This window comes from Alexandromys fortis, unplaced genomic scaffold (genome assembly GCF_014885135.2).
Source record: "Alexandromys fortis isolate MF-2015 unplaced genomic scaffold, M_Fortis_MF-2015_v1.1 scaffold_9, whole genome shotgun sequence".
Taxonomy (NCBI): Eukaryota; Metazoa; Chordata; class Mammalia; order Rodentia; family Cricetidae; genus Alexandromys; species Alexandromys fortis.
The window spans coordinates 17,404,886-17,427,956 of record NW_026067892.1 but is presented as its reverse complement, the minus strand read 5'-3'; the positions used below and the strand labels follow the sequence as shown (position 1 = coordinate 17,427,956).

The following is a 23,071-nucleotide window of genomic DNA, read 5'->3' as shown; positions in this document are numbered from 1 at the left end:
TTTTATTATTGTTTTTTGTTTGTTTGTTTGTTTGTTTTCTAAAGAGAGAAGGAAAAATTGGGTATGGAGTCGGGTGGGTGGGGACATTGGAAGCATCTGGAAAGAGTTGGGAGAGGGAAAGCTGTAATCAGAATATATTGTATGAAAAATTGATTTTCAATGTAAGCAAAGCAAAACAACACAACCCAACAACCTCCCCCTCCCCCAAACTACAGATCCCAGCATCCCTGCCGGGAAGGTGCTCTCCTGGGCAAACAGCCAATGAGAAGCTGTGTTTGCAAAGGGCTGGGCTGGGAAGTGCTGCTGAAATGTCTGTCTAGAGCTTTGTGGTCACTGTGTCTGTTCCGTGGCGCTGGAGAGCACCGGCCCAGTCTCTGAAAATGGATGCGATACTGAATTACAGGCCGGAGGGCAGCGAGGATTACTACGCCCTACTCGGCTGCGATGAGCTCGCCTCGGTAAGCAGGATTGCACATGCTCACCAGGTCGGCTTTGAGATTCTAGTCGCAGCACCTGGAACTCCAGCCCCGAACCATATTAAAGGAGTTTCGGTGTAGAGACAATGAAGGATTTAAGTGCTGGCTGGCTAATTTGAGGACAGTACTGTGAACTTCAAAGTGTTAGGCGGGAGAGGGATCATATACAGACCGTTTTATTTACTTTAGAACAGCGAGTCTCAACCTATGGGTCACGACCTCTTAAGGGACGCATATCAGATATTTACGTTACGATTCCAAAAAGTAGCAAAATTACAGTTCTGAAGTAGCAACTAAATAATTTTGTGGTTGTGGGTCATCACAACACAAGGAATTGTATGAAAGGGTCTCAGCGTTAGGAAGGTTGAGAATCACTGGTTTAGAGAAACAATAAAAGGCTATGATTTAGAACTCAGGAGGCAGAGTCATCTGCCTGGAGTTGCCTTGTTCAGCGAAAGTCTCATGAACTTTGGGGAATAATATTTCTCACCATCAGAGTGCCTACACGTACCGAAGTGAATTCTGAAGAACGCAGTAGAGCTGATACCAGCTACACGTTCGTTTACGATTACAAGGTGTTTTGCTCAAAGTACATTGGGGTTCTGATAGCTGTTATGGAAAACGTTATTATAGACAATATTAAAATGTATATATGTGCTGTATAAGATATACTAGCATGACGGATGAGGAATCCAAGTACTTTTATAACTTCACTTAATTCAAGTTATATGTAATATCTGACAGGAGACTTTTTCTTTTAAAGAAGTTAATTGTGACAAATGATTATTTTCTAAAGATTTATTTATTATTTCTGTTTTAGGTGCATATGTGAGTGCATACATGTATGTATGTACGTACGTATGTGTGCATGTATGTTTGGATTCTGTTTGACTACATAGGGATACTCCATACTTGGAATTTTGTAAACTTATTCTTATAGCCTGCATTACATTTAAAAATATTCATCTAGTATTTATCTATCTATTTATTTACGTATGTATGTATGTATGTATGTATGTATGTATTTTTAGACAGAGTGTCACTATGTAGTCCTGGAACTGTGTAGATCAGGCTGGTCTCGAACTCACAGACATCACCTTGCCTCTTCCTCACATGATGGGATTAAAGGCTTGTGCCACCATGCCTAGCCATATGGCGATTTATTTACTTGTTTATTATGTATACAACATTCTGCCTTCATTTATGCTTGCAAACTAGAAGGAGGCACCCGATCTCATTACAGATGACTGTGAGCTACCACATGGTTGTTGGGAATCGAACTCTGGAAGAGTAACCAGTGCCCTTAATTTCTGAGCCATCTCTCTAGCCCCATAAGACACATTTTTTAATATCTATAGTTATAACAAGTTTTTTTTTTTTTTTTTTTTTTTGGTTTTTTCGAGAAAGGGTTTCTCTGTAGCTTTGGAGCCTGTCCTGGATCTAGCTCTTGTAGACCAGGCTGGCCTCAAACTCGTAAAGATCTGCCTGCCTCCCAAGTGCTGGAATTAAAGGCCTGCGTCACCAACGCCCGGCAGTTATAACTAGTTTAAATAAATATACTATTATAGATACATACATTTTATTTCATTTTGTTTTCACTGAACCTTTGTATGTCTCTTGGAGACAGCAGTTCATACTCTGAAGAAAGCCTTACCATTTGGCTGCATCGTGGCTGTGATGGTTCGTTTCTCTCACTAAGCCACTCATTGTAAAACTAAATTCTTGTCCCATTTCAGATTTTCTCTCTAGATGAATTTTTAGAACTAGAATTGTTGGATCAAAGAGTAAGAATATATATACACACATATACATGCATACATATATATGCACATATAATACATACACATATAACACGTACATAATATATTCATTGCATATACACATTATATATGTACTTTAGTTCAGTTTTAGAGATGTGCACTTTCTTAAGGATCAGGAGAGCCTTGGTGTCCATGTCTTTGAACCTCCAGGGACACTGGCGGTGGTCCTTCACCCTCTCGATGGTTTATTTGATGGTGAGCAAAGTTAAACATCGCTTCTGTTTACTGCCAGCAGGATAGGCAGCTATGCAGACAGATGACAGATATCGTGGGAGGAAGGCAGGGCCGAGTGGACCCTGACGTAAAGGGCTTTGTCTGTCTACAGCTGCGTTTGACGCTGGGCATGTGGGATGGGGACAGCAGGAGAGAGAGAGAGGACGTGCTGGAAACAAACCAGCCTGCTTTACTGGTTGACTCAGGATCAGCCCCCCAGCAGGTGTGTGTTTAACCCTGAAGTAATAAAAGAGAGAGATATGAGCTATTTTCTTAAATTAAATTGGCAAAGCTAAAAATAATATGAAGAAGGAAGTAGCAATGACGTATTAGCACTGTTGGGAAGTTACAATTGTTTCCATAGACTGGTACCATAATATTTAAAATGTATTTTTACATGTGTGTTTGTATATATGTATGTATGGACGCTTGTATGCCACATCATGCAGAGGTCAGAGGGCAAGTTGTGGGAGTTGGCTCTTTATACCGTATGGGTCTGGAAATCAGGTCATCAGGCTTGGTGGCAATTGCTTTTATATACTGACCCATCTCATTGTCCCCAGATACTTTCTGTTTTTCCTCTCTCTCACTTTTTCTCTTCTTTCCTTTTGAAACAGGGTCTCTCCACATTACCTTGGCTGTCTTGGAACTCACTCTGTAGCCCAGGCTGGTCCCAGATTTACAGAGATCTGCTTGCCTCTGCCTCTCAGGTACTAGGATTAAAGGCATGCACCACAACTTGGCCCCCAGGATGTTGCATGGGTGAGGGCCTGCTTGTTCATCCCAGCCGTCCGGCTAGCTTACACCCAAAATAACCACACAGAATTGTATTAATTAAAACATTGCTTGTCCCATTAGCTCTAACTTCTTATTGGCTAACTCTTACATTTCAGTTTAACTCATTTCTCTTAATATGTATATCGCCACATGGCAGTGGCTTACCGGGTAAAATTCCCAGCGTCTGTCTCTGGTGGCTCCATGGTGTATCTCTTCTACTCTGCTTTCTTCCTCCCAGCATTCAGTTCTGTTTTCCCTACCTACCTAAGTTCTGCCCTATCAACTAGGCTGAGGCAGTTTCTTTATTCATTAACCAATGAAAGCAACACATAAACAGAAGGAACTCCTACACCACCAAGATGCTTTCTTCTTTTTAATTTTTATTTTATGTGCATTGATGTTTTGCTTGCATGTATGTCTGTGTGAGGTTTTCAGGTCCCCTGGAACTTTAGATATAAACAGTTGTGAGCTGCTATGTGGCTGCTGGGAATTGAACCTGGGTCCTTTAGAAGAGCAGCCAGTGCTCTTAACAGCTGAGCCATCTCTCCGGCCCCTGCCGCCCCCAGGATGCTTTCTAATGTGATATAAATTAAAAACAAAAAACAGAACAGCAACAACAATAAACCCCCAACCATCTTTGCCAGACAGGTATAATTTTATCCATTTGTATTATTTAAAATTTCCAGAATATAGACATAAATATGGGTAAAATGTATTTTGACAGGGTAAAAAAAAAACCTTTGCTTTCTGTTCTGTACTGATAGAAATCTTATTCAAGGAGGGCTTGGGGGTTTTATAAACTGTTAATTAAAAAATGTTTACTAGGTGGAGGCAGGAGAGTTGGCTCAGTGGTTAAGAGCCCTGGCTGCCCTGGTAGAGGGGAGAGAGTGGCTCACCATCTGTAACTCCACCTTCTGGAATGCCGTACCTTCTTCTGATTCCCACGTGCACCAGGCACACACATTGTGCACCGACACACACAGGCAAAACATTCATACATGTAAGATAAACAAATGCATCTTAAAAAATGTTTACTGTCGGGCGATGGTGGCGCACACCTTTAATCCCAACACTTGGGAGGCAGAGGCAGGCGGATCTCTGTGAGTTCGAGACCAGCCTGGTCTACAGAGCTAGTTCCAGGACAGGCTCCAAAGCCACAGAGAAACCCTTTCTCGAAAAACCAAAAAAAAAAAAAAAAATGTTTACTGGCTGGGCATAGTGGTACAAGCTTTTAATCCCAGCACTCAGGAGGCAGAGGCAGGCGGATCTCTTTGAGTCTGAAACTAGCCTGGCCTACATAATGAATTCCAGGCCAGCCAGGGCTATGAAGTGTAACCTTGCACACACACACACACACACACACACACACACACACACACACACACACACAAAGTTTACTGTTACACTCCCTATTTAGACAAGGCTGACCTTGAACATTCGGTCCCCCTACTCTCTGCTTCCTCAGAGTGCTGGCATTGTAGGCGTGTCTCTCAGACACTTGGAGACCTTTGATTCTCTTATAATGTACATGTGTGCACATGCATGTATTAAGGCCATAGGTTGATGTTGGTGTCTTCCAATTGCTTTCCACCTTATTTATTTTATTTTTATTTTATTTTATTTTTTTTTGAGACAGGGTTTCTCGATAACTATGGAGCCTTTCCTGCTTTCCTGGAACTAGTTCTTGTAGACCAGGCTTGGCCTCGAACTCACAGAGATCCACATGACTCTGCCTCCCGAGTGCTGGGATTAAAAGGCGTGCGCCAAATTCAGCTCAGTAGCTGGCTACTGAGCCCCAGATTCTCCCATCGGCACTCCTCCACTGGGATTTCAGGGGTGGGTCTGCAGGCTTGATTTTTACATGGGTGCTAGGCATTGAGTTCAAGTCCGCCTCCTGGTTTTGCATGGCAAAGCCAGCGGTTCTCAACCTGTGGGTCATGACCTCTTGGATCACATATCAGATATTTATATTATATACATTTACAGTAGCAAAATTACAGTTCTGAAGCAGCAGTGATAATAATGTTGTGGTTGGGTTTACCACAATGGTGAGGAGGTGTCCTAAAGGATCGCAGCGTCAGGAAAGGTTGAGGACCAATTTCCTCGGTCTATCCTTGTTATTTGAAACATTGATTTTTGTTTTAGGTTGAGCAAATCTTGGCAGAATTTAAGGTCAGAGCTCTGGAATGCCACCCTGACAAGCATCCAGAAAACTCCAAAGCTGGTAAGAATTTACTAATGGTTGTTTCTTAGGAGGATGAGAGGAAGATCTAGGAAAGAGATATCGTGATTGGAGGAGCCTTTATGGGGTTTCTCCCTGGCACTAGGGAATTTCGCAGGACTCCACAAGGATGACCCCAGCTAAGACCCTAAGTGATAGTAGAGAGGATGCCTTAGCTGGCCTTCCCCTGTAATCGGATGGAGGGCTACCTTAACTGACATCATAGAACACTCAACCAGAAAGTGATGGAAGCAGATCCAAAGACCCACAACTGACCACTGGGCCAAACTCCTGGAGTACAATTGAAGAGAAGGAGGAGCCATAAAATGAACAAAGGGGTCAAGACCATGATGGGACAACCCACAGAGTCTGCTGACCCGAGCTAGTGGGAGCTCACTGACCGTGAGCTGACAACTGGGGAACCTGCATAGGACTGAACCACGCCCCCTGAATGCAGGTGACAATGGTGTGGCTTGGGCAGTCTGTGGGGCCACAGGCAGTGGGACCAGGATCTAACCTCAGTGCTTGATCTGACTTTGTGGAGCCCATTCCCTATGGAGAGACGCCTTGCTCAGCGTAGGCACAGGGCGTGGGGTTGCGGGGAGAGGGCCTTGGTCCTACCTCAGTGAAAAGATGGGACAGACTCCAGTGGATCTCTGTAAATTCGAGACTAACCTGGTATGTAGTGAGTTCTAGGCCAGCCAGGGCTACATAGTGAGGTCCTGCATAAACGAGCAAACAAACAAGCCTCTTACTTGGTCATCTGGTCCTGGTGGATTTCCTTAACATTTAAAAATATTTCTCACCATGGGTGCTTGCATAAGTAATAAAATAAATCTTGGAAAAATGTTTCTTTACACAAGACTCTTATATTTGGGTCAGTTTTTAAGATATGATTTAATAGGCATCAAATTCATTCATTCATTCTCTACTTTTTTATTTTTTATTTTGAAACAGGGCTTCTTTATGGAGCCCTGGCTCACCTGGAACTCTTCTATGTAGACCAGGTTGGCCTCGAACTCAGAGACCTTCCTGTGTATGTCTCCTTAATGCTGGAATTAGAGGTGTGTGCCACCATGCCCAGTGTTACATTTTGTAAAAAGTTAGCATATAAAATAGTGAGTTTCCTGGTGGCATTTTCTTGTGTGTGTGTGAGAGAGTGATCATGCTTTATTCTAGCTCAGCCCCCAGTTTATTCTCTTATATGTGGAAATCTAGTTATATAGCCCCTTGCTGAAAAGGCTGTCTTTCTCCACAGTTGAAGTGTCTTGGCACTCTTGTCAAAAAAAAAAAAAAAAAAACAAAAACCAAAAACAAAAAAACAAAAAACCAAACCAAAACAACAACAACAAAACAAAACAAAAAAACCCTGAATATAAATGTTAGGGTTGAGTTCAGGATCCTTCTTTCTTTGCCCATTGCATAGCCCCGTGGACCTTCACCCACTGCATAGCCCTGTGGACAGCCCGACCAGGGAGACTGGCCCAAAGTCTCACAGTGCGAGGCCGAGTCAAGATTCTAGTGAGATCTGGTGCATGGTTTTGGAGTTTCATTCTCCCAGGGAGCAGTGTTCAGCTCTTGTCTTGTTTTCCAGTGGAAACGTTTCAGAAGTTGCAGAGGGCCAAGGAGGTTCTGACCAATGCGGAGACCCGCGCCCGCTACGACCATTGGCGGAGGAGCCAGATGTCCATGCCGTTCGAGCAGTGGGACGCTTTGGCCGACTCCGTGAAAACCGTGAGTTTTCCTCTGGGGATCAGGAGCTTTCGAGGTCAGGCTGCTCATGGGTTAGCCTCATGACTTAGCCTAAAGATCAGGAGGGGAAGGACCAAGGAATTGATGCTAAGTCATTGCTCACAAAACTCTGTGAGGAGAAATTCAGAGAGGCCCCTCGAATCAGCCGTCGAAGGGCCCGTGTCTAATTGTTTCTTCGGCTGCTTATTTCAATCCCTGTTACCATCTACCCCTCATTCTAAGATCTTCCATAATTGTGCCTATCACATTGCTTTTGTAACTGAATTTTGGGCTGTTGAAATTTTTTTCCCTTGAATCTTGGAAAAAAAAGTCTTCTTAAGATATATTTTTGGGCCGGGCGGTGGTGGTGCATGCCTTTAATTCCAGCACTCGGGAGGCAGAGGCAGGCGGATCTCTGTGAGTTTGAGGCCAGCCTGGTCTACAAGAGCTAGTTCCAGGACAAGAACCAAAAAAAGCTACGGAGAAACCCTATCTCGAAAAAAAAAAAAAGATATATTTTTGGTCTGTGTTTTTATATGCCACGTGTGTGTTCCCCTGAAGAGGGCTCTGCATGCATGGAGCTGGAGTTATGTGGGTTCTGGGAACCAAACTTCGTTCTCTGCAAAAGCAGGGAGCGCTCTACTTCAGAGCCGTCTCTGACTCTTTTTTTGTTGTTGTTTGAGCTTGTTTATTTAACAAGGCTTGCGCATCTATAACAAAACAGAATCCATTATTCCATTATTCCATATATGGGGGTAAAGAGTTACTGCTCTTAGGAAGTATTGTGTTGTTTCTTTTTATTTTGCGAGCATTAGTGTTCTGTCTGCATGTGCGTCTGTGTAAGAGTGTTGAGCCCCCTGGAACTGCAGTTACAGATACTTATGAGCTGCCATGGGGGTGCTGGGAATTGAACCTGTTGCTCCCAACCACTGAGCCACTTCTCCAGCCCTGTATTGTGTTATTTCTAAATGCCATTAAAAACTTACAGACAGGGGCTCCGTGGTTAAGAGCACCGGCTACTCTTCCAGAGGACCCAGGTTGGGTTTGCACTACTCAGGTGGTGGCTCACAGCCGCATGTAACTCCATTTCCAGAGGCTCTCATGCCCTCTGCTGGCATCTGTGGGCAATGGATGCTTGCTGCTTTCTGAGGACCCATGCTGGGTGGCTTATAGCTGCCTGTAAGACCAGTTCAGGATGTCTAATGCCCTCTTCTGGCTGATGAGGGTACCCATACACATGTGGCCTCCTTCACACAGGCATACACACATGCACACACATGTAAATAAAAATACATCTTAAAAAATATAGTAGTGCTTAGCTTTGCATAGTCAGAAATAGGTTCTTTTCCTTTATTTATTTATTTGTTTTTTTTTTTATGTATTTTTGCCTGTGCATGTGAATATGGTATGGATATGTATGTGCACAGTTGTATGGGTGCACAAGTGTGTATATGTATGTGTGTGTGTGTGCATCCATGTGTGAGCTCATGTGTGTTGACACTAAGTGTCTCTCTTGATTGCTCTCTGTCTTTTGTATTGAGTCAGGATCTCTCATGTGAACCCAGAGATTGCTTCTTTGGGGAGTCTAGGTAACCAGTTTCTTCTGTGGTTTTCCTTTCTCTGCCTGCTGAGTGCAGGGACTACAGACAGGCTGTCATCCCTCCCTGGCATCTATGACAGTGTTGGGGATTTGAACTCCAGTCCTCGAGCAAGCTCTTTCCCCATTGAGTCATTTCTCCGGCCTTTGCTTTCCACTGTGCCTTTCCAACATTCCTCCAGGCTGACTTAGTCAACATTGCTTTACAAAGTGATACAAGTGTATCTTCACCCTGCTACATGGGACACACTGTAGCTACGGCTACGGCTGAATCACTTACCTTGCTTGCCCAATACCTTTTGGTTTACAGCTCTTTACTTTCGATGATCTACTCAACTGTCACTTAATTTTGAACAACTAGTACCAGGTTAGCTACAGATTTTTCTACAGTGCCTCTCCAAGTTTCCACCTTGATCTGTAGTGCCCTTGTCTTTTTATTCACTCTTAATTTCCTGACTCACAGCACAGGGTTTAGCTTAACTACGCACTGTTTGAGCCTTTGCAGTAATTATAGTTCAGACCCGACTGGGCACATCATTTGCCAGAATAAAAGGCATGCCCTACCACTGCCAGGCTTACCGCTATAAGTTTTATAAGGATGTCTATATATCTATACATCTATATATTTATATATCTATATCTATCTATCTATCTCTATCTTTCTAGAAGGGATTTGGGGCCATCCTGTTATCCTGCAGAGAACTATTGATTGTTTCCGAGTTCCTTGCTGGATGAGGTATCTTGGGGGGAGTCCAGCTGGCCACAGGCTACCTGAGGAAGCTTCCTACTGTGCCCAGATGGTCACTCTTTTTGTAGCCAGATGGGAAACAGTGAGCAGATCAACTCCTTCTGTTCAAGAGACAGGCTGTCTTACTTGGATAGAATCCAAGAGCAAACAGGTCAGAGATCAACCACTCAGGCAAGTTAAAAATTCACTCCTGGTGATCCAGGACAAAAATAACTGGTCTGGGGGGCTGGAGAGATGGCGCCGTGGTTAAAAGCACAGGCTTCTCTTCTAGAGGATCTTGGTTTAATTCCTAGTACCCACATGTTGGTTTATAATTGTCTATAATTCCAGTTCCAGGGGATCTGATGCCCCCTCTACTGGTCTGTTTAGGCACCAGGTATACATGTGGTGTACAGACATACATGCAGAGAAAATACCCACACACATAAAATAATAATTTGAAAAAAAAATGGCAAGCTAACTTTGTTATTCAGTTGATCTGTGACTCATGGGAGCCAATTGTTTCATTTTTCTTTTTTCAACATTAAATGGCATGTAGATTAAAAGATAGTATTTGCTAGTATTGACCAAAGTCCAGATGTGTGATAATTACTTCCAAAAGAAAAAAAAAGTCCATGAAGGGAAGCTGGTAAACAAGTTAATTGTGAGTGGAAAATACCAGAAGCCTGACCACACACACGAGGTTTCACGGCCTTTGCTCGGTGACATTTGCTGACTCTCTGCCTCGGGCACCTCAGACACTGTCTCCCTCTCCTCCCCTTAGTCTCTGGTCCATCATTGGCTATTTCTACTGATGATCTTTTTTCTTTTCTTTTCTTTTCTTTTCTTTTCTTTTCTTTTCTTTTCTTTTCTTTTCTTTTCTTTTCTTTCTGAGCCTTGGCTGTCCTGGAACTCTCTTTGTAGACCAGGCTGACCTCACATTCCCAGCGATCCCCCTGCTTCTGCACCATCACCTGACTTTTTTTATTTTTTATTTTTTTTTAGTCAGGGTCTTGTATATATGCCAGTCTGGCCTCAAACTTAGTATGTAGTTAAGGATGGATGACCTTGAACTCCTTCTCCTCCTGCCTTCACCTGAGTGTTGTGATCACTGGCACGCTGATCATATGCAGTTCTGTAGTGTGGGATCCATTATGTGCATTGTGGGATTAGGCTTGCTAGGCAGGCGCTGTATCGATTGACTGCAGTGCATGGGCGGTACCTGCATATGAGGTTGTGTACAGTTTGGACTTTTCTTCTGATTTTTTCTGTAATTGGAATCAGTGGAGACAGGAGTCTGATGATGAAACCTTTGATTTTGATTTATTCTTATGAGGAATGGTTAATTAAGACTCCTATCTCAGAGCATGTTTTCTCTGAGGGCTTTCGTGGAAGCCTGAAGCTGAGCGTCACAGGGCCGTTCATCCTTGGTACCTGTCTAGGCCCTCATCCCCCACTTTTGTGGTCCACAATTGAACCCAGGGTCTTTCAGGGGCTGAACAAGCACTCTACCACCGAACCATCCCCAGCCTTTCAGGAGGAAGATGCTCTTTTATCCCCTTCTCTGTCCAGCCATTTCTATCCTGTACTCTATATTATAACAATGCATCATAACAAGAGGCCCTGAACAAACCAAAGCTCCGTGGCTAGAGGCTAGCCTGGGCTACTGTGGTGGTTTGAAAGAAAATGACCCCCAAAGGAAGTGGCACTATCAGGAGGTGTGGCCTTGTTGGAATGGGTGTGGCTTTGTCAGAGGAAGTCTGTCACTATGCGCAGGGAGGCGGGCTTTGAGGCCTCCTATGCTCAAACTATGCTCAGTGTCTCAGACTACTTCCTGTTGCCTGCAAAAAAGATGTAGGACACCCAGCTACTTCTGCCTACATGCTCCCATGTTATACCATGATGACAATGGGCTTAACCTTTAAAAATGTAAAGCACCACAATTAAATATTATCTCTTTGTAAGAGTTGCCGTGATCATAGTGTCTCTTCATAGCAATAAAAACCCTAACTAAGAAAGACAACTACATATGAAGAAGAAAAAAAAAAGACCAGGGCTGGTGAGATGTCTCAGTGTGCAAAGATGCTTCCAGAAAAGCCTGGTGGCCTGTGTGTGATCCTCAGAATGCTCTTGGGGGGAAGAGAGAAGAGGCTCCTGAAAGTTGTCTTCTGCCCCACCCCGTGTGCGCCCCGCCAGGTAATAACCGAATGTAAGAACCAAATCCCAAATGGTATTTATGTGTCTGTTCTTATTTAATCTAGTCAATGCACTGGGCTGTCAGAAGTAAGAAAGATTTGATGCTGGAAGGAGCTGACCAGACTTCTACCAACACTGTTCAAAACAAGGAATGGGATGAACAGAGAGAAACAAAGAAAGGAGAGCCAGGTTCAACCCCAGAGGAAATGAAGCCAAAGGCACCTGGGTCCCCAGAGGCCATCTCCCCACAAAACTCAGGCTCTCCAGGTAAGTTATGTCACCTAGCTTTTCACAAGGGAAGACTGGAAATCAGAGAGCATGGGTTATATTACAGCTATCCTCAACCTGTTCTGGTGTGCACAGCAATGCTGGCCTAAGAACTGGTTTAGCATCTTGAACAATCATTTCAGACAGCATCTCATTAGCTTTGTAGACTAGACTGGCTCATACAGATCTGCTGGCATCTGCCACATACTGAATTACTTTTTCTTTCTTTTTCAAAAATATTTATTTATTATGTATACAATATTCTGTCTGTATGTATGTCTGCAGGCCAGAAGAGGACACAAAACCTCATTACAGATGGTTGTGAGCTACCATGTGGTTGCCGGGAATTGAACTCAGGACCTTAGGAAGAGCAGGCAATACTCTTAACCACTGAGCCATGTCTCCAGCCCCTACGTTTGTTTTTTTTTTTTTTTTTTTTTTTTAAAACAGGGTTTCCCTGTAGCCCCAGCTGTCCTGAACTCACTCTGTAAACCAGGCTGGCCTCAAACTCACTGAGATCCACCTGTCTCTGCCTCCTGAGTGCTGAGATTAAAGGTGTGTGCCACCATGACCCGACTGGGTCACATTTTAAGGAGGACATGAAGTAAGCAGGTAAGGAGTGGGCCTGGAAGGAGCCAGGGAGAGGAGTAAAAGGGTTCATATGATCAAAATATTCTGTATGAAATCTCAAAGAATTAGTAAAAATATTCTAAAAACTTCCCACCTTGGGAGAGGATGATTATTAAGCATGTGAGGTCCTTGTACATGTAAACTGTAATTTCTTTTCACAAGAATCCCCAAGTATGGTTAAAGTGAGGTAGTCTGTTTCTATAAAATAGGAATGATTTGCTGGGTGTGGTGGCACATGACTTTATTCTCAGTACTCAGAAGTCAGAGGCAGGAGGATCTTTGTAAGTTCCAGGCCAGCTTGGCTTTCATAGTGAGTTCCCAGGTTAGTCAGAACTACATAGTGAGACCTTGTCTTTTAAAAAAAAAAAAAAAAGACTAATTCACACTGGAGGCTCACTCCACTGGTTGTGGTGAGATCTGTCCCCAAGCTGTTTTCCTACAGTAGTTTGGCTCTTCTTCCACTACCTCTGATTTGGTGTGTTTCTCTTCCCTCTTCTGAAGGTCTCTCAGATTTGAACTACAGCCGCCTTCATTTCCGCTGGTCCGGCGACGCTCCCTCGGAACTCCTGCGGAAGTTCAGAAACTACGAAATCTGAAGTGTTGTGCTCTGTGAGAGGGGCCAGGCAGCTGACTTTGCTGCCCCCTGTGCAGTTTCTGTTCACGGCTTAAAAATGTGTGTGTGAGTGGCTCAGGATGGTCATTCTCGGGCGCGCTTTGTTTTACTTTGGGCTTGGGATTGAACCCAGGACCTCCTGCTCACTCCGTGTCATCGGCTCTTGCCTCCTGCCCCGCAACATGTTAAGTGAGGAAATTGTTTTAAATCTAGTTTCTTTCAATATTTCAGTAAACTAAGGCTCGTAGAGCCACCTAGTTTGTATCACATGTGTTTTCCTGTGATTGTTATTTGTAGAGATCTGTTAAAAAATCATTCCCTGCTAGACACACAAAAATGTCTTCTGGATTTTGACTTAAAATGAAATGTAGAATCACTTGTCTGGATTTCGTGGACCGAAATAAAGAATTCTCACAAAGTTCATAAATGCATAATGCAACTGTATTTGTTCATTCATTTGTTCATTCTTTTATGTGGATTTTTGGGTGGAGTCTCACCATGTAGCACAGGCTGGCCCTGAAGTCTCTAGTTATCCTCGAATCTTCCTGCCTCTTTCTTTGTTTTCTATGACCTGGCAGGATGGTTCAGAAGGTAGGGGTACTTGGTACCAAGACTGACAACCTGATTTCTGTCCTCAGGACCGCTTGGTGGAAGGACCAACTCAGGAAAGTTGTCCTCTGACCTCCACACATGCAGTGTGGCACAAACACACCCACACCCACAATAAATGGATAAACACATATAATTTAGAAAATAGGTTTCCTTGCCAGATGTGGTGGCACACACCTGTCGTCTCAGCAACTGGGAGTGGGAGCAGGAGCCCGGGAGTTCAAGTCCAGCCGTGTCTACAAAGTGGAGAGCGTCATCGGGGCTCTGTGTCAAAGGCCAGACTCGAGCTAGGTGAGGCATCCGGGCTTAGGGACAGCTTCCAGATAATGTCAGGCCTCAGGGTTTAGGGACACTATCCAGATAGGGAGGGAGTCCGGCAGGAAAGGGAGCCCCCTATTTGGCATCTGGACACAGTGGATTACAACTTTAAATGCAGAGTACTCTGATGTGGCAAGGTCATTTGTCAATCTGTTGTTTCATTGGTTAATCAGTAAAGAAAACTGCTTGGCCTGATAGGTCAGAAAATTAGGTAGGTGGAGTAGACAGAACAGAATGCTGGGAAGAAGGGAAGTGAGCCTGGAGAGTCTCCAGCCCAAGATGGACGTACGCTAGAATCTTCCTGGCAAACCATCACCTTGTGGTGCTACACAGGTTATTAGATATGGGTTAGTCAAGATGTGAGAGTTAGCCAAGAAGAGGCTAGATATAATGGGCCAGGCAGTGTTTAAAAGAATACAGTTTTCATGTTGTTATTTTGGGGCATAAGCTAGCCAGGGAGCCAGGAGCCGGGCGGAGGGAAGCGGCCTGCAGCTCCTTCTATAGTACTCCAACACATCTGTGTCCTATACAGTTATGACCACTGGTGTTCCTTTCCTTGTGTCAAGGACAGCACACTACATCCACAGTTGCAGGGTCCTCACGTACTCAAAGCGCAGAGTGAGTCTAACCGCTCGAGTAAGGAGAGACCCAAGCCTCCACTCATTCACTTGCCACATCTTGGAGAGTTTCCTAAAGCAGGTGCTACTTGATTCTTCTTAACTGATGGCAAGAAGTTCATGTCTGCCAGGCGGTGGTGGCTCAGGCCTTTAATACCCAGCATTCAGGAAGCAGAGGCAGGCGGATCTCTGAATGTGAGGATAGCCTGGTCTACAGAGTGAGTTCCAGGACAGACAGAGCTGTTACATGGAGAAACCCCACCTTAAAAAAAAAAAACGAACTGACAAACAAAAAATTCCACGTCTAAGTGACTATACCTGTTATTTATTTATTGTAAAGGACAGGGTTTTGTTAAGCAGCCCAGGCTGGCCTCACTCAGCACGCCTGCCTCTGCCTCTTGGGCTTACAAGCATGCTGTACTATGTCCGGTTTGAGTCCTAAGTTATTTCATTTGTACTTTATTGATTTCTGTTCAGGCGGTTTATCTTTCACCTATCTATTTATTTATTTTGGCTTTTCGAGATAGAGTTTCTCTGTGTAGCCTTGAAGTCTGTTCTGGAACTCACTTTGTAGACCAGGCTGGCCTCCAACTCATAGGCTGCCTCTGACTCCCAAGTCCTGGAGATTAGAGGCATGTGCCTCCACCACCCGGCCGTTCTTTAGTTTTTTGAGGCAGGGTTTCACCATATTGCACAGCTGACCTTGGCCTCATGGTCTTCGTGTCTCTCCTCAGTGCTGATATCACAGGCTTGTGCTGCCAGGCCTGGGTACTCCTTGTCTTTTTTCAACTTTGTAATCACAAGTAACATTGTAATGAATACTTTTGTATGTCAAGCACACCTGTGGGATAAAATACCTGGTTATGGAATTTTTGTGTCGATGAGAATGGGTGAGTATTTGAAATTTGGTTACTATATCCTGAAAAAAAAAAAAAGAAAAGATTTATGTCAGTACCAGCATAGGCCAGAAGAGGGCATCAGACTCACCCCCTGGAAGCCCCCAGAAGCCCCCTCGAGCCCCCTGGAGCTAGCGTTGTGGGCAGTTGTGAGCCACTCCAAGTGGGTGTTAGAAACTGAATTTGGTAGAGCTATCCTCCTCAGCCTCAAACTCACAGACATCTTGCCCACCTCGGCCTCCTAGGTCCTGGGATCAGGGTGCATGCCGCCACACCAGGCTCGTTACTGCGTTCTTTGAGGAAACAGTAAACAAGGATGCCTGGTTTTCACAGATAAGGGCCACGGGGTTGAAAAACACCAGGAAAGAGTATTTGCTCTCCGGGATTCTGGCCTTCAGGGTTTTCTACTCTAGCCAGGGCTTTGTTGCATCAGTAGCGCTGTGTGGACAGATCAGTTTAGCAATCAATCCCCCGCCACGCCCCTAAGGGGAAGCAGTGCCCAAGAGATGAAGCAACGGGAAAGCCAGAGTACACACTTCTTCTGGCACTTTCCACAGAGAGGGGATAACAGGGCCTTTCTCATCTATGCTGTGGTGGTCCCTTGTCTTCTGCCTGTCCTGAGAGGTTGAAATGTAATCCCGAGTCCTTCCAATCTTTTTAAAGGAAGAGCGACTCAACGGAGCGACTTCGGAACACCGAGGCAGCGTTCGCTGTTTCTCCTTAAAGCCATTTAGTTTCCGGAGCCCCTTGGACATATTCCCGGCTACCAGAAACAGCCCCTTGATGAGAACACTAGAAATGCAAAAAAGGACGAGGGACAGACAGACAGAGAGACAGACACAGAGGGAGACACAGAGACAGACGGGGGGGGGGGCGGGAGATAAGGAGGAGATTGCGTTCTTGCTTATGAATTTTTATATCTTTTCCTTGCCAGGATCTTAGGGGTTACAAGATGGGTCACAGCAGCCAGTGTGGATGACTAATGTGGTTATTGAGAGGGACTTTTAATTTCCTGGAAGGCAAAAACCATTACCCACCCACCCCCACTTCGAAGACAGGCGATGCGGGGGCTTCTGGGAGCGCGATGGGAGGAATTATAAACTGACGAAGTATTGAGAAAAGGATGAAACGCTGGGCAAGGAGATTCCAGTCCCCTTCCACTTCAGGTTCTGCGGGAGCCTGGCCTGCCATTGCTTCTGGGCTTCGTGTCTCTCTGCTGGAGGTGGGGACACTTGGTATCAGGCCGCTCTTCCCATCCTTTCTCCTTCCAGTGGTTTCTTTTATTTCTCCTCATAGAATTATATAATCCTTTAGGATTAATGAGAGCTGAATATTTTTTCTGGCTGTGACCTAATGTGGGGCTCAGGACAAATTACTTTAGCTCTGATCTGGCTCCTTCTACCTGTCAGTGGGTTTTAAAAAACCAGTCTCCTCTTTGGGGACCGTAAGAACTGAACTGAGGCCCTGGCTTAGGGCAGGCGAGTGTGATGGCTTAATATTGGTTGTCAACTTGACCCACATAGGAAGAAAGAACTCAATAAAGAAAGTGCCTCATGGTATAGCCCTGTGGGCATGTTGATTGGAGCTGTTCTTAATTGGTAATTGATTAGGACTGCCCAGAATACTGTGGGCGGTGCCATCTTTGGTCCTGGCTACATGAGGACGGTAGCTGAACACACCATGGGGAAGGAGACAGGAAGCCGTGCCCTTCCGTGCTCTCTCTGCTCGGATGCCAGTCTCCAGGTTCCCACCCCAACTCACTTCAGTGATGGCCGTGGCTGTGTAAGCCCAGCTAACCCTTTCCTTCCCCAGGTTCGTCTGATCAGCATTTCCTGGCAGCAACAGAAAGCAAACTAGGCACGGGGACTGGGGAGTGTAAGCTACAAAGTAAAGGAAAGAATTAGTAAGGACAGAGAAATCACAGGGAGAGCGTGTGTCTTTGTCGTTCTGTTCTGATAACTTTGGCCAGCTCTGGTTATTTTAGTTTAAAAATAATTATGATTATTATCTTGCCTTTTGAAACAGGGTCACAAACCCTGTAGCCAGGCTGACCTTGGGACCACTATACATAAATTCATCTATAAGCTATAATCATAGTTTAGCCTGGCTGTGAAATCCAGTTCTCCCACCTTACCCTCCCAAAGTGCTTAGTGGCACAGGTCTGTCCTCCCAGCTACTCTGGATGCTGAGGCAAAAGAGTCACAAGGATGAAGGCCTGCTGGGTTACAGAGAAAATCCAAAACAGCTGAGCAATTTTGTGAGACTGTCATTAAAATTCATGAGGGAGAACACCTGCTTAGCACGCACGAGCACCTATGTTAAATCCCTTAAATCACACTAAACCCCAAACCAAAACAACCTCCAGACTTAAACACGCAAACCACCTCCCAAACTCCTTTGAGACAGGGTTTCTCCATGTTACTCTGGCTGTCCTGGAACTCACTCTGTAGACCATGCTTGCCGTGAACTCAGAGATCTGCTTGCCTCTGCCTCCAGAGTACCGGGGTTAAAGGCCAGCATGCACGCACGCGTGCGCACACAGTTTTTCTTTCAAAAAGTTGTTTTGCCTGCATGTACATTTGTGCAACACTTTTGTGTGTCCATGTAGGCCAGAGAAGACATTGGATTCTTCCCACCCGGAGTTGCAGATGGTTGTGGGTGCTGGGAACCAAACCCAGTCTTCTAGAAGAGCAACAAGCACGCTTATTCACAGTCATCTTCCCAGCTCCTCCCTCTCTGACACATACACACACACACACACACACACACACACACCAATAATACTAAGTAGAAAAATTTAAAAAAGGATGTTGAAAATCGAATCCCTTCAGGCTGCTCATGTTTATTTAAGCATACTGGTCGAATATGCCTTCACACTGTGAAGATTTGTCACTCTGAATGGTTTAATAAAAAGCTAAACGACCAATAGCTAGGAAGGATTTTCAGGGCCAGAGAGAATGATGGGAAGAAGAAGGTGGAGTCGCCAGTGGATGTAGAGGGGGCAGACCTGCAGGAGAAAAGGTAAAAGCCGCCAGTCTGCATCTATGCGCTACCATACAGTTTGTGAACTGGGCAAGGAGCTGGAGATTGAAACACACAAAGACACACAGACAGAGACACGGGTCATCCTTGAAACAGGAATGCCCCAAGAATGCCCCCTTTATTGTGTCTAGGGGCAGCTTATATAGGGATCCTTAACTGATAGCCACGCCCCAGCCGAACCCACCAGAAACCACTCCCCTGCCATCAGGAACTCTGAGCAGCAGCAAGCTGTCTCAGAGCAGAGGAAAACAAGTTGTTTATAAGAAATTCAGGATCTGGGGGTTCACAGCTCCCAACACTCCAAAAAGGCCACACCTTCTCCAGCAAGGCCACACCTCCTAATCCTTCTAAGTAAGTGCCACTCCCTGATAACTAAGCATTCAAATACATGAGCCCATGGAGGCCATTCTTATTCAAACTACCAGAAGGGAGAACACAGACTAAAACTCAAAAGCTTGGGGTTGAAGAGGAAAGAGGGGAGGATCTGGTTACAGAAAGCAGGTAAATGTATAAACACCGACTCACACATGTGCACAGCCTCCTGTGCCCCTTGCATTCCTCTGTACGCTCCACTCCCCTGAGCCGTCGTTTATTTCTCTGGGGGCCAGGAGACCTGGTGTTTGGTTCTAACTGTTAACTGGGAGATGCTTGGGCAAGCTATTCACATACAAAGGACTTACTTTTTCATAGTAGAGTGAGGGGGTTGGGTCTTACCCAGAACCCTTCCTTGCTTCAGGCTCAGGTGGTCCTAGAATCAATCTGTGCCCTTTAGGATGGGCACTGCATGATCTTGTCCATCACTATAGCAAGCGTGCCAGCTCCTCAGGGGAGGGCCAGTCTTGTTCATCTTTGGATCCCCTTTCAGAACACCTGGTTGTTGGGGAATATTTTAAGGTGTCTTATTTTTGTTTATGCTGCATTTGATTAGCTGTGAAGCCTTTCTAAAACACCTGATGGTCTAATAAAGAGCTGAACGGCCCATAGCGAGGCAGGAGCAAGGATAGGCGGGGCTGGCAGGCAGAGAGGATAAATAAATGGAAAGAATGAGGAGAGGAGGACATTAGGGACCAGCTACCCAGCCAGCCACTACCCAGCCAGCCACGGAGAAAGAAGAAAAAAGTAAGCTATACAGAATTAAGAAAGATAAAAGCCCAGAGGGAAAAGGTAGACAGGTTGATTTAAGAAAAGCTGGCAAGAAACAAGCCAAGCTAAGGCTGGCTTTCATAACAAAGAATAAGCCTCTGTGTGATTTATTTGGGAACTGGGTGGCAGGCCCCTCCCCAAAGGAGCTCAAAAGAGTAAAACTTCACACAACACCTGGCTCTTGTGAATAGCAGATATTCAACAAAAGTAGCCCCATCACCACAACACTGCAGTCGTGGTAAGTTGGTGCAAACATGGTAAAAATCCTCCCTCAGAGGGCTAGGCAAGAAGCCAGTTAGCTGTGTCATCTGTTCTAACTCAGTTCTGGGCTCTGTCAGGAGCTGCTCTGGGCACTGGTCTCCCAGGGGCCCACCTTCCCTCCTCCGGCATGAAGGCTTCCATCTTCTGGGCTATGCACCGATCACAGGTTTGGTACAAGGCCCAGATGAAACCGAAGACAACTTGTCCAAAGCAGACCTGTGTGCTTATCAGAAAGTGTGCTTTGCCGTGGTGAGGGTTAATTTTTATGGCTGGTTTCAGAGAAGATGAAAGGGAAGTGGCATGGTACTACACCTGCGTAACAAGGAATCGGAGCAGCCGGGCGGTGGTGGCGCACGCCTTTAAGCCCAGCACTCGGGAGGCCGAGGCAGGTGAATCTCTGAGTTGGAGGCCAGCCTGGTCTACAAAGTGAGTTCTCGGACAGCCAGGGTTACACAGAGAAAGCTTGTCTCGAAAACCAAAGCAAAAACAAACAAACAACAACAAAAAAAATAATTCCGGTCGTCTTTCTTCTAATAGCCACAAGATGGTGGCATTGGGCTACCAGTAGCAGAAGGTTCCACCCAGAAAGCCTTTGGTCTTGTCTGGGAATGCGCAAGAAGTCCTGATCTGGTTGCTGCGCTGCGTCTCCACCTCTGCAATGGGGTCTGATGCGGACTTTGACTGTAGGTATTTCATGAATAAAGCCTAGGAATGGGAAGAATCTTTTTTTTTTTTTTTTTTTTTTTTTTTTTTTTTTTTTTTTTTAAAGGCTTTTATGTCCTACCGGATCTGCCTCCTGCTGCTGCCACCAAATGTAGTTTTTAACTAAATCTCTATCGTTCTGTTCGTCAATAAGACTCGGTAGAGGTTGAGGAGCAACTAGCTGAATTTGCCTCTCCGCCAGTATCTCACAGAGTTTCCTTCTGCTCCACCAAACCAAAAATGGCCTCCACACTGAAAGTCCCTCTCTACTGCTTCCTGTGCATCCCTCTCGCTCCACCTTCAGGACTCCCTCTGACTGTGATTACTTTCTGTCAACTTGAATTGAGGCACAGAAGAAATATTTGTCTCTCCAGAACTAGTCTGTGTCCTGTTCTCACCTACAGGGGTGGATTTCCTTGGCCAGTGTGGAGACCTAGACAGAGAGTAGAGGGAGAGGCGAGAGAGGAGGTGTATGCGTTCTGCTCTTTATACCCATAGATCAGCGAGTCTCTCAGTCCTTGAGGGAGAGGCTTCTTCTTGCAGTAGATGGTGATTATCACAGAGACTGCTCACCAAGCAGAGACTAAGAGACTGTGTGTGTTCAGTCCGAGGCGGGACATTGAGATAACACGTGCCCTTTCCTGAAGGCTCAGGGAGCCTCTGGGAACAGGGGGGAGTACAGATTTTAAAGAGCCAGAGGGAGCAGATGACCACACCAAACAACAGGCTACTCTCTCCCATTGATATCATTTTGCACTAGTTGGAAGGGGTGGGTGGGGAAGAGGAGAGAGAGAGAGAGGAAGGGAGAGAGGGAGAGAGAGAGGGGGGGAGAGAGAATGAATCTTTCCCCTTAGTTCTGGCTCAAACTGTAACTAGAATCAATTTTTCCCCAGAAATTCCTGACTCCTGGTTTTGGTTAGACCATTGAGCAATGAACCTAACATGGCCAGAAAGTATATTATTAGATTTGCCAGGGAGTTCTTGTTGAAAAGATGAAAAATGTATTTTCCCAGTAGCCAATCCTTTCCCCAGGAAGCAATCTTCAAACACTGTAGTAAGAATAATAGGCAATGTAAAAAAGGGGTAACTGAGAAGCTCAAATGTGAACGCACAGCCTAGCCAGTAGCAGAGTAGATGTATTATAGAGACAAACTTGAGAAACGTGGCCAAAGACTTGCTTCTCTCTCTCTCTCTCTCTCTCTCTCTCTCTCTCTCTCTCTCTCTCTCTCTCTCTCTCTCCTTATCTATCTGTGAAGGTTAAGGTGCAGTGGGGAAAACAAGGACAGAAAGACTTCGCTACTTGAAGGAGATGGAAGCCTATCAATCCGTGCGAGAGTTGAGCGCCTCAGGAAGCATCTGTCGGCCCGAGAGCGGTCATTTGTCAAGCCTAGATGGATGCAAGCCAAGATTAAACTGTCACAAGTAGATCTGAACTACGCTTTGGCTAATTTTCCGGCGGTGAAAAGCAGGGACAGGAAAAGCAATCGATAACAGCATCTGTGAGTCTCTTCACCTGCGTTTTAGAAGTAAATTAGCTTCTAAAATAACCTACCCTCAAGCCAAGTTGTAAGGGATTGAGTGCATTTTCATGTACACTTTTTCCCCCACGTAGGGACTGGGGGAAAAGTTCTTCCTGTTATCCATCTTATGCCTGGAAGGTGTTGCAGGCAGAAGCAGGGGCACACTGGTCTCAGGGGCATTCCTCCCTTCAGTGCCTTGCTTTAGTGCTGACGTGCTGCACTCTGCTGGGAAGGCCTTGGATCTGCGTCCTTTGTCAGGCCAGTCTTTTGCATTCCTTTAGGGAGCCAGAGCATTTGGGTGAGCAGAGGCTGGGATCACAGAAATGATTCCTGGGGCATATTGAATTACTAATAAAAATAGAAAAAGTCATTTATAAATGTGTAAATGTCATGATTTTTTGATCCTCCCCACATTGTTTTTGTTTGTTTGTTGTGGATCAAAAGACTGGCATCAACTTTTATGATCATCAATAGGGATGTGGTTGAATAAATTATATTCTGTTCATTGTGACTCAGTGCGCTCTACCTGCCCAGCAGAGCCACTTCTAATGAGAAAACCCTTTCCAACAGAATCTTAACGATGCCCTTAACTTCACGCTGACATCTGGTATACTGGCTAAGCTGGCCAACTTGTGAATGCTCTCAGGGGTGCCTAAAGAATACAGCGAGAGCTGGATGTGGTGGCGGCACACACC

The 23,071-nt window shown here is 45.2% G+C and overlaps 1 protein-coding gene across 2 annotated transcripts; it reads left to right on the top strand.

Annotated features, from left to right (window-relative positions):
- The first annotated feature begins 282 nt into the window (after nt 1-282).
- Nucleotides 283-13,702, top strand: Dnajc12 (DnaJ heat shock protein family (Hsp40) member C12). 2 transcript variants are annotated; one of them, XM_050141120.1, is made up of 6 exons: nt 283-458; nt 3,127-3,219; nt 5,432-5,510; nt 7,102-7,241; nt 11,824-12,025; nt 13,157-13,702. In XM_050141120.1, the coding sequence occupies exons 1-6, from the start codon at nt 381-383 to the stop codon at nt 13,249-13,251; spliced, it is 687 nt and encodes a 228-aa protein (XP_049997077.1). In that variant the 5' UTR covers nt 283-380; the 3' UTR covers nt 13,252-13,702. The 2 variants fall into 2 exon arrangements, with proteins under 2 accessions (XP_049997077.1, XP_049997084.1); XM_050141127.1 differs by lacking the exon at nt 3,127-3,219 and having other exon boundaries at nt 289-458.
- Nucleotides 13,703-23,071: the final 9,369 nt, after the last annotated feature.